This window comes from Rissa tridactyla, chromosome 9, assembly GCF_028500815.1.
Source record: "Rissa tridactyla isolate bRisTri1 chromosome 9, bRisTri1.patW.cur.20221130, whole genome shotgun sequence".
In the NCBI taxonomy this organism is placed as follows: Eukaryota; Metazoa; Chordata; class Aves; order Charadriiformes; family Laridae; genus Rissa; species Rissa tridactyla.
Genome location: NC_071474.1, coordinates 19,479,486 through 19,490,815, shown reverse-complemented (window position 1 = coordinate 19,490,815; position 11,330 = coordinate 19,479,486). Strand labels below are relative to the sequence as shown.

General features: G+C 46.7%; 1 protein-coding gene across 2 annotated transcripts; it reads left to right on the top strand.

The window, feature by feature from the left end:
* Positions 1 to 3,148: 3,148 nt before the first annotated feature.
* Positions 3,149 to 11,020, top strand: LOC128915194 (C2 calcium-dependent domain-containing protein 4C-like). Of its 2 annotated transcripts, none has more exons than XM_054215253.1 (2): positions 3,149 to 3,276; positions 9,590 to 11,020. In XM_054215253.1, the coding sequence occupies exons 1-2, from the start codon at positions 3,245 to 3,247 to the stop codon at positions 10,944 to 10,946; spliced, it is 1,389 nt and encodes a 462-aa protein (XP_054071228.1). In that variant the 5' UTR covers positions 3,149 to 3,244; the 3' UTR covers positions 10,947 to 11,020. The 2 variants fall into 2 exon arrangements, with proteins under 2 accessions (XP_054071228.1, XP_054071227.1); XM_054215252.1 differs by lacking the exon at positions 3,149 to 3,276 and adding an exon at positions 5,926 to 6,870.
* Positions 11,021 to 11,330: the final 310 nt, after the last annotated feature.

Below are 11,330 nucleotides of genomic sequence, written 5' to 3'. Positions count from 1 at the left end.
CAGGGACAGACTGGCTGTCTGTGTTAACTTCCTGCAAAGCAGGGATATTTCCAAGTCAAATCTTAAGTCAAATGAAGTCTAGGCGAAAGCCGATATAAACAACTAGAGATTCACTGTGTATAATCTGGAGAGGAGGAAGTCAGCTGGAGGCTGCTGTTCTTATGCACTTCACACACCCCTGCGCGTGCAGCATAGGATCCCTCTACCTGACAGCTCCCGCAGCAGAATTCCCCACCCAGAACTGGAGCATGGCTCACTCCTATCTCCTGTTGCAGTGTCTGCCCGGGAATGGGGCTGGGCTGGGGCCAAGGGAGGAACACAGAGAGGAAAGCCCCCCCACACGACTCCTTGGAGCTGCCTTACGCTCATGGGCTCTCACAGCCTGTCACAGTATGACAAGGGTGTGGCCTGCAGGCAACTGCATTTGTTGTTCAACTCTCCTTCAGTGACACCTCAGTCTTTGTAGCTCATGGCATGGGAAATACAAGGAAGTGATGTCTGCCAACACATCTGTTTTTAAAGTGTTAAACACTCTGAATCAAGATCTAGCATGTTTTGACAAGGTGAATTATCCTTTTTGAAATGTCCTTGGCTCGCTGCCTTGTTCGTTCTCATGAGCCTTGTTTGTACTAGCAGGTTGCTGCTTTAACACAGCAATGTTGTCTGGTGCATTTAAGTTTCAAATGTACTGTACCTGCAGGACACACTGCAACCAGCTAGGAAGCCCTGAGAACATATATTTCAGGTGCGTTAGAGCACTAATCCTTCCTCTCTTTTCAGATTAAGGTTGTTTCTGATCTGTGCTCTTTGGGGAAGGACTCTCTCGTGTGTGTGCGTCTGGGTTGGGGGGAAAGGTTATTAAGAGCTACTTGTTTAATATAACCTGCCAGTAAGTGTTAATGCAGTGCATAGATCAACCCCGACATACTTTTGGAAATCAAAATTGCCTTGTTGCAGGTTTCTGCACAGCTATTGGAGTGTGGTATGGCACAGTTGTAGAGGAAACTCTCAATATTGCTATTCGTGCAAGTCATGGGCCATGGCATATGGTGTTTAAATCCTAGGAATTACTCAAAGAATAACTAGTGACATTGTAATGCCTGGTTAAGGTGGTGGTAGTAGTTAGTTGTCCATTTGCTGACTCATAGACTCTCTTTTTCAGGAATAAAACAATGTATAAAATGACAAAAAAATGGCACAGATTCATAGCTTCTCTCAAATTGGACTTTTTGAAATGGGTGTAAATGTATTTTATCAACAGTTGAAACACATTCCTTCCGTGGACAAACATAGTGACAGGACTCTGTACTAGGGAACTAAATCTGTTTTCTCTCTTTCTCTTTAACCTTGATAGAAATGATCCTTACTGAATTTAAGTTTTGTGGAAACTTGTTTGCTTTACAAAGCCTCATTTTCTTTTGAAAATAAAAAATATGTTTAGATTTAATCTTTCATATTTAAATTTATTTAGAGCACAATGAGGATATAGAGAATTTCTTTTCTCAGTATATGTGTTATTCACTTTACAGGCGTCAATATAACCTTTATCTGCAACAAATTCATTTAGGATATATGAGAATTACCGTGAAATTAGACTACATTAAGCATGGGACCAAAGTGCAGAAAATGTTCTTCTATCAAGGCTACCAAAACAGAGATCATTGCATGAAGTGCTTTGATATTTATTCTTTTGTTTCTAAGCACAGAATCTGAAATCAACTATTCTTTGTAGATGAGGAGCAGCTAATGACTCTGGGCTTGTCTAGTTTGGAGAGAAGGAGGCTGAGGGACAACCTCATTGCTTTCGACAGCTTCAGAGGAGGGGATGTGGAGAGGGAGGTACTGACCTATTCTCCCTGGGATCCAGTGATAAGACATGTGGAAATGTTTCAAAGCTGGGCCAGGGGGAGTTTAGACCGGACATTAGGAAGCATTTCTTTATCGAGAGGGTGGACAAACACTTGGTCAGGCTTCCTAGAGAGGTGGTTGATGCCCCAAGCCTGTCAGTGTTTAAGACACATTTGGACAATGCCCTTAATAACATGCTTTAACTTTTGGTCAGCTCTGAAGTGGTCAGGCAGTTGGACTAGATGATCGCTGTAGGTCCCCTCCAACTGAAATATTCTATTCTATAAATTATAAAGTTGCACTGCCCGATTTTATATTTACCCTGAGGAAAATATAAGCTATAATTCTCAAATTTCAGTAACTGGGGTATATCCTGCTACAAGCCACAGCACAATAACTCTATAAAGCCATGAGATGAATGGTGGTCATTAGTGCTGCAACACAGCACATCCCTGTGAAAACTGATCTGTTTGGTGGACTTTTTTTCAGAAAATCCAAAGAAGTATTTCCCTGTCTGAGTGGCAAGAAGCCTGCCCTGAAATCAGGCCTAGATAGATGTATTGAGGGGAACAAGCAACTGAAGTTAACCTCAGTGCAAGACAAGGAATGCAGGTTTCAGGAAGGAAAGCTCTTTCATCACATTTAGAGGTGTTGATTATCTTGCAGTCATATGAATCTACAACATGCTGATGCAGTGGCCTACAGCATGAGCTCTCCCACCCATGTCAGATTTCTGTTTCTGGAAATCATGAAATGTTCATGTTTTACAGACCTAGCCTGGTAAGTGAAAGCCCGGGCTGTTTTCCTAAATAAGAAGTCAATCTTCCACAACAGAACAGTGACCTGAACATGTTGACCTGTGGCCAGCTCTAGGTCTGGTTTCCCCATATCCCAGAGTTCTTGAAAGAAACGTAGAGCATGCAATACAGAGCTGCAAATCCTGGGAAATATCATAGGAATTTTTAGGTTTTCATTGTGTTCAGTCCTATAAAACTGACGTGAAACATCTACTAACACGGCAGTTTATACACCAGTCCCTTGGATATGTGTTCCTTCTGTCTAGCTACAAAGTTTGCTCCCACCCACGTGTTCTTCCCCTCTAATGCTGTTCAAGAGAGTCAGATCTGGGGAGAAATCGCTAGGCTTTCTTCCATGTTCAAGATGAGACATATCTACCCTTTAGGGAGAGCGTTTTTAAGTTCTTTTCACAATTATATTTGCTTTATGTCAAATCGTCATCTTTTCCTTTTTCTTCTCCAATTATGCATTGACAGAATACACCAGAGGGTCGTTAAAAAAGTTGGAGAAGCTGTGAAGACTCTGTTTGTAAAATCAGTTGTACCCTAAATCCCAGTGGACAGAACAGAAAAAAGCTTGCTTTCAGGGCTGACAGCTCATGGCAGCATTGCCTCAACACTGCTTTTTAAGGTAAGCCGCTATATCCTAAACCAATGCAACTGTGTGACTTATTTGTGCTCGATAGCTCTAGCTACTGATGTTAAACTATTACTGCTAGAAGAACAACAGCATACCCCAGAATGCTCTGTCTCTCCTGACAACGCACCGTTGTCTTCCGTGTTTTGGTGTTCCAGGGTCTGACAGCCCGAATGCTTGGCCAACCTACACACCTCTGCTACTGCCATGACTTCAAGAATGTAGATTAAAGGCACTTGCAGAGTAATCTATTGTATGTAAATCTTTGTTTAGAGGAAATTCAATTTCCGTTCTTTGTGCCTGCATAACTTGCCTGTGATCTTATAACTGGCCTGTCAGAGTGAGTGTACATCCATAGCAACAAAACTGTGAAATTATCTTCCTGATCAGTCATCCTTTAACCATTCTAATAATATTAATTCACTGATGGAAGACCAGACACTTCCCTGTCACCCTTCAGAACGGCAGTCTACTTTTGAGTCCCTCAGTCCTTTTCTCTTTTGAAGTTTAAGATTTAGTCACAGAAAGTCACTGACGGGCAACAATTTGCCAAGACTTGACTGAGAGTCACACTTTCCTCTTACTTCCAAACAGGAGCAGTGCAACAGAGCTCAAAGCCCACCCCGCCCCCCCCTTTTTTTTTTTTCAGAAGCAAGCAAAACAAGCAGAGTCATTCTGCCCATCATATTTCTTTCAGTTAAATAATCTCCCTCTCTTCTATTTTTTTCCTTTCTCAAGCCAGTTCTGGCTTTCTTGAGGATCCTTTAGATTTTTTTCAGTTCATACTGTTGCAACTCAAGGTACTTAAGATACTTTACATAAAGTCCCAAAGTGCCTAAAGAGCCCTGCCACTCCTATGCTGGTGCTGCCAAGCAGCACTCAGGCACCTGTTCTTTCATTTGTTCATTTAAAGGATCATGGGCACTTCTCATAAAGCTATGCAGAAATTTGCCTTTGCTGATGAGGTAAGATATAAACTACTATATAATACAAAATAAGAGAAGAAAGATGAAGTTTTCAGATTAGATTTGCTGAACCTCTCTGTCTAATTTGTACTACTATACAAGTGATGACTTGATTAAGGTGAGAAGTGGCAAGCAGACTGCTAATAGATATCTTTGAGCTTTGTCAAAGTGACAGGAATGAATCGATGTGCTATAAATTTGCTCATGATATGAATCTCTAATGAAAAAAAAAATCTGGGTGCCTCTCAGTTGGTTGAAGGTTTTTTCAAGGAACTACATCTGAGTTGATGCTGCTTTCTTTAGGAAAATAAAACTGAACAAGGTTTTTTTATTCTCACAGAAGCCTGTGGAAATTTTGCATGTTTAAGGTAGTATAGTGCACTGAGCCATTTCTGTTTCTTTAAGAATGGCAAGCTGTTATGTGCTGTCTCATCCATGCCTGTCTTCCACACCTCCCCCTTTCACAGCAGGGCCAGAAGTTTTTCTTTTTTATCTTCCTACTCATCTTGGCTGGACAAGGAGGGCTTCGCCTCCCCTGCTGCACATCATCCAAAGGCTGTCAGCTCCTAAAGGCCTCCTGCCTTTACCCGCTGTAAGCCACTGACCCTAGTGAAAGGTTTCCCCTTGCACTTCCAGGCCCTTGAACCAGTCAATGTCAATGATGGAGACTGGGAAAACAGTGATGAGTTTGTGTCATTATTCCAGGTAGAGATGTCTTCTACTGTAATAGCTGCACTGGACAGGCCTTGCAGTTATACAGGGTAATGATCACAGAAACACAAAATGATAGGGGTTGGAAGGGACCCCTGGAGGTCTTCTCCAACCCCCCTGCCAGAGCAGGGTCACCTACAGCAGGTTACACAGGAACGTGTCCAGGAGGGTTTTGAATGTCTCCAGAGTTGGAGACTCCACCACCTCTCTGGGCAGCCTGTTCCAGTGCTCTGCCACCCTCAGGGTAAAGAAGTTCCTCCTCATGTTTAGGTGGAACTTCCTATGTTCAAGTTTGTGCCCGTTACCTCTTGTCCTGTCACTGGGCACCACTGAAAAGAGCCCGGCCCCATCCTCCTGACACCCACCCTTTAAGTATTTATAAGTATTGATAAGATCCCCCCCTCAGTCGTCATTTTTCCAGACTGAAGAGACCCAAATCCCTCAGCCTTTCTTCATAAGAGAGGTGTTCCGATCCCCTATTACAGAAATATGCTATGGTAGTTTGTGTGCAGGTGTATGCGTGATACTCCCATGCTCAGGAGCTTGTAGAACTACTACGTTTTGTTTTGTTTTGAACCAGTAACCAGGACATTGCTATTGTTTGCAGGAGAATTAAATAATTTGTAAACTAAACACGGAATTAAAAACTTAGATCAGCTCAGTTAAACAAAAAGGGAAAGCTTTCCAGGGACCTGGCAGGCTCGGTTTCCAGCACGTTTCGGCGGATACGAATTTGTTAACTTGCCCCAACCCCTTCCCTACCGCAGCCTTGGCCTCCCCGCAGAGGCGCGGCCGGCAGGTGGTGCCCGGGGCCCGCGGCGGCTCCCCCCCGGCCCGGCAACCGGCCCGGCCACCAGCCCGGCCCCCGCGGCCAGCCCGGCGGGGAGGCGGGGGCGGGACAGGGACCGCCGGACGTTGCCCGAGTCGGGTCATTAAACCGAGTGAAGTCCAAACGGCAGCAGAGAAGTAAAATCAGTGAACACCTGAAGGAAAAATGCCGGCTTCGTCCCGTGTTGCTCGGGTAGGACACTTCCTTTTGCCACAGCTTCTCCAGCCCCTGGCCAGATCCCAGGGTTTCACCTGTAACTCGGTACAGGAGTTGTAATAAAGCACTGCCACGAATTACATCCCTTCCGGTTTAAAAGTGCTTTATTACAGACACTTTTTTTTTTTTTAGCAACCGGAAGCCTTGTTGGCAATGTGTTTTAATTATGCTCTGAAGCTAATCAAGGAAAGAGAAACCGTTTTGAACACAGGAAACTAAACAGCTAATCATACATTTGAGTGCCTGTTTCCACGGGGGATGTACAAGTACTTAAGTGTTGCCGAACTCCCAGCACATCAGCAATCTGTTAAATGGCTATAAAGTGCAGGCTTCATTAGGAAGGGGAGGATACGAACCACCCAACATTAGGCACCTGCTCTCTCTTTGCAGTCACCAGAGGGAGAGAGGCAACTGAGATCTGGAAACTCTGAATTACCCTTGGGAAAAACTCTAGCTTTTCTCACTAACTGTGGAGGAAGCCTAAAGAGACTAAATGGAAATTAAGTACCTGAAACAAGGTAGCCGCTTTATTTCGCTACTGCCTGATGCTAGCTGTGGACTTAATATACCTGAAGCTAATTGTGGCTCAATGTCCATATGGAAACCAGTGACGAGTGCTGTTCCTCAGTGGTCAGTACTGGGACCAGTGCTGTTTAACATCTTTGTTGGTGACATGGACAGTGAGATTGAGTGCACCCTCAGCAAGTTTGCCAACGACACCAAGCTGTGTGGCACAGTCAACACACTGGAGGGAAGGGATGCCATCCAGAGGGATCTTGACAGGCTTGAGATGTGGGCCTGTGCAAACCTCGTGAAGTTCAACCAGGCCAAGCGCAAGGTCCTACACGTGGGTCATGGCAACCCCAGGTACAAATACAGGTTGGGCGGAGAATGGCTTGGGAGCAGCCCTGAGGAGAAGGACTTGGGGGTGCTGGTGGACGAGAAGCTCATCACGAGCAGGCAATGCACACTTGCAGCCCAGAAGGCCACCCGCATCCTGGGCTGCATCAAAAGAAGCGTGGCCAGCAGGTCGAGGGAGGTGACTCTGCCCCTCTGCTCTGGTGAGACCCCACCTGGAGTCCTGCATCCAGCTCTGGAGTCCTCACCACAAGAAGGACATGGACCTGTTGGAACGGGTCCAGCAGAGGGCCACAAAGATGATCAGAGGGCTGGAGCCCCTCTGCTATGAGGACAGGCTGAGAGAGTTGGTGTTGTTCAGCCTGGGGAAGAGAAGGGTCTGGGAAGACCCTATAGCAGCCTTCCAGTACCTAAAGGAGGCCTACAGGAAGCATGGGGAGGGACTCTTTATCAGTGAGTGTAATGACAGAACGCAGGTTAATGGCCTCAAACTGAAAGAGGGAAGATTTAGATTGGATATCAGGAAGAAATTCTTTACTGTGAGGGTGGTGAGGCGCTGGAACAGGTTGCCCAGAGAAGCTGTGGATGCCCCATCCCTGGAGGTGTTCAAGGCCAGGCTGGATGGGGCTTTGAGCAGCCTGGTCTAGTGGGAGGTGTCCCTGCCCAGGGCAGGGGCATTGGAACTAGATGATCTTTAAGGTCCCTTCCAACCTGAACCATTCTGTGTGATTATGTGTAATTGCTATGGTTGCCGTATCTGAAATACTTCCGTGAACTGTTACTGGAGGCAATAAGGTTCCCACTAAAAAGCTCCATTTCCTTCATTTTTCTCCATTTTTAGAATCAAATCTTTCCTTGGTATTAAAAGGAGAGGTGTATATTTTGGAACAAAGCTCACTGTTTGGAAGCTACAGTGTGTAATGTGCGATATATATCACTGCATTGTCTGGTCTGAACGGATCATGGCTGTGCTCTGCTTCCCAAAGGAGAACATCCCAGTGGCTCCAACAGCTCCTCTTACTATGCTGCTGAAAAGTCTCATTAACTGGGGAAAGCAGGAATCCTCTCTGGAAGCCTCTAAATTAGATTGGAGATTACTTGAACCACATCCACAGCAAGTAAATCCATTTAAGTAACCTGCAAAAACACTGACAACTGAAATGTTACTAGAGCACTTGGGGTGTCCTGAACCTTTTTACAAAGCATGGCAGAAAGAATTTTCTCTGATTGGAATCACTGGAGGATTATTACGAAAGTAAGCTTAGCTGGTGTAAAACAAGCCGGAGAGAGGTGAGGCTCAGACCCAGAACCTGCGTGTTCCCAGCTAAATCTTTCAGCAGGTTCAAAATGTTCCCTGCCCCTGTAACCCACTTGATTTGTTTTCTCTGAGCACATCTTGCCTATTTCGAGCACTCAGTAAACATGAACTTTAGCTCTTAAGCGGGAAAAGGAAAGACAGAAAATTATTTGTCTGATGTCGCTGTGTTACAGGAATACAGCTTCAATTAAGTGTTTAGCCAACCTGTTTGGGAGACCTTCCGGGCTTGGCAGTTGAGATTCCTATTTGCAGCTTGCAGAATAATTGTAGAGAGTTTGCAGGTGTCCGTTTGAGTTCTGCTGCATTGCAGAACTGTGGTGGGAAAACTCATGGATCCCACCTGGCTCTGTCCAGTGTCTGTTAAGCGTCATGTGTGACTGTGCTTTTGACATACTCCATTTCAAGGTGACTTGCCACAGCATTTTCTGCCTTGTCTTTCTCCTCACCAGCTGCATTCCTGTTTCTGCTGTTGCTCAGTACCGGCGATAGGGCACTGGGTCAGGGCTCTCTTGTCTCATGTTCTTGGTGGATAATGAGGGGGGGAGAGGGCACAAATCCAGATGCAGAAAAGCAGCAAAGTTCTTCTCAAATGAACTTGAAAAACCACAATCCCCACTTCCTACTGCTCTAACGCTGGAAACCTGCCAGCATCTCCAGAAGAAAAGAAGCACCGAGACAATTCTGCCTTTGTCCTGGGTTTGTTAGTTAATCTCCAAAAACCTCGGGACGCCTCTGCAAATAGATATTAATCAAAAAGAGACGGGAAGCGGGGGAAGGACGAGGGGCTGCTTGGAGTACGGGGGGCTTCGGCCGCTCCGTCCCGCCGCGCTCGCCGGCGGGTGCCGAGCGCCGGGCGCAGCCGCTGCTCCCTCCTTCCTTCTTTCCTTCCCTCCCTCCCTCCCTTTCATCAAAAAGCGCTTTCCCGTGAAAGGCCCATTTCGCAGGTTCCTCCCTTGGCAAGGTCGCGCCCCCTCCGCCGGCAGCGCGACTGGGAGGTGCCCGGCGCCGCTAGAAAAGGGGCGGCCCGAGGTAACTGCCGGGGTGTGCGCCGGGGTGGGAGCTGGCGCCGGGGACCATCGAGCGGGGGCAGCTGGAGAGAGCGAGGGGCTTCCACTTGGCAAGGTACGTCCTCTGCTAAGGGAGAAATACGGTGGGGTTTGTCAGAGGAGGGACAGTTTTCCCCTGGTAGTGACTCGATACTGTTTAATCTCTTCAGTGGCTTAGTTCTGTTCTTGTGGTGAAATCCATCCGACTTTGCTAAGGTAGCGTGCTGGGCAGAGGCTGTTTTGAACCTGTGGATTGACTGGGCTTGTGCCAGTCCTGTCTTGAATGGCATCCTCCGTGCCTTGCTTGCTTGTAGTGTGTCCAAGAAGGATGTTCATGTACTTTTGCATCTTTGTGTGTTTGTAGGTGGATTTGTACTTCAGGCTCTTCCCCTTTGAGGAGCTCTTGCCCAGCTACAGTGATGTGGTTCTTTGAAAAGATCAGAACATCCCATGAAAATGGAAACCTCTCTAGCTCCTCCTTCCTGGGACTGCCGCCTGGCCAAAACCTGCCTGAAAAAGCCCGACTGGGAGCTGCTGCGTTTCCTAATGTGCTCACCCCTGACAGAATCCCTGAATTCTGCATTCCCCCCAGGTTGACCAGCTCTGTCCCTGTTAAGGACACTGGCTCGCACCAGGAACACAGTGCAGAAGATGCAGTTCTTAATTCTTGTGCCTACAGACCCAGCTCTTCTTTGCCACATGTCATTCAGGTGGAAAGTGCTGAAGAGATCCCAGCTCTGGAGGAAGAAAGCACTAACTCGGACCCACAGTCCCAAGCAGCGCTCTCCCTGCCTCACTTTCCCAGGGCCCCCACTTCCTACGGCTTCTGCACTTTGCTGGAGAGTCCCCACACCAGGAGAAAGGAGTCTATCTTCCATGGTGACCCGCGCGGTGCTTTGCCCAGCCTGATGCTGTCTCGATCCAGAGCGAATACATTCAGTGGCAAAGGGAGTATGTCTAATCCCATTGCCATCAGCTTTGCTTCTGTGAGGCTGCCTCCCAAGCATCTCTCTCTGCACAGGCAAGGCGCCTGCGACAGCGATACCGCCTCCTCCAGCGATTCCTCTCCTTTCAGTTCTCCGCTTCTCAGCAGGTCACCTCCCAGATCCTGCTCCCTGATCAAAACACAAAGTCAGGAGGGGTTGCTCTGCCGAGCGCTGAAAGCCAAGAACAAATCCAATGTGGCCAGAAACAATTCTTTCTCTACAGAGGAGAGCAGCTCCACTGATAACAGCCCCAGTGCCATCAGGCGGGCCTCAGAGGGGCTGATTGCCACCCGTAGCTTTAGCATGTCCTGTTCTCCCATCTTTCCCCTGGACCTGACCCGCAGCCGGGAGAGACTCGTGGGAGAGAGCACGGTGGTAATGGACAAGGGAGGCATGTTGAGGCTGTGGGCTGAATACTGCTCAGAAAATGAAAGGCTGCGAATCCGCCTGATCAGTGCGGAGGGTTTATATGATGACTCTGTGGAGCCCAAAACCATAAACTGCTGTATCACCTTCTCCCTGGTGCCAGGGAAAACACAGAAGCAGAGAAGCACTGTTATAAAGAGAAGCAGAAATCCCATCTTCAATGAGGACTTCTTTTTTGATAGCATTGCAGAAGAAGAGCTTTACAGCCTCTCTGTAAGGATGAAAGCAACAAATAAAGGGTGCAGTATGAAACGGGATTACACTTTAGGAGAACGGGAATTGTCTTTAATAACTATGTTGTCAGTGTAATGCTTCAAATATTCAAATAGACTAATTTTGTCTTCTGATAATTTTCTACTAAATAAAGTTTTTGGTTGATTTTCTTCCTTTTTTTTTTTTTTAGTAATACGTTAAAGCACTGTATTGCTTGGTATTACTCTCACGCTGTTGTGCCTCATTTTGCTGCTTAACATTTCAAACTCTGTGAGGCATTTGCTCTTAAATGAAAAGGTGGCTTTGGAGCAGACCTTCTGCCTGTAGAACAGGAGAGGAGGGCAGAAGGGCTACTTTGCCTTTAGGATAAAGGATTAGGCAGTTACCAAGTCAAAATTGTTCTTGTTTATGGCTTTCAGGGCATGGGAGCGTTGTTTTTCACTCGCTCTGGTCCCTGAGCAGGTACACAGCATGTGCACC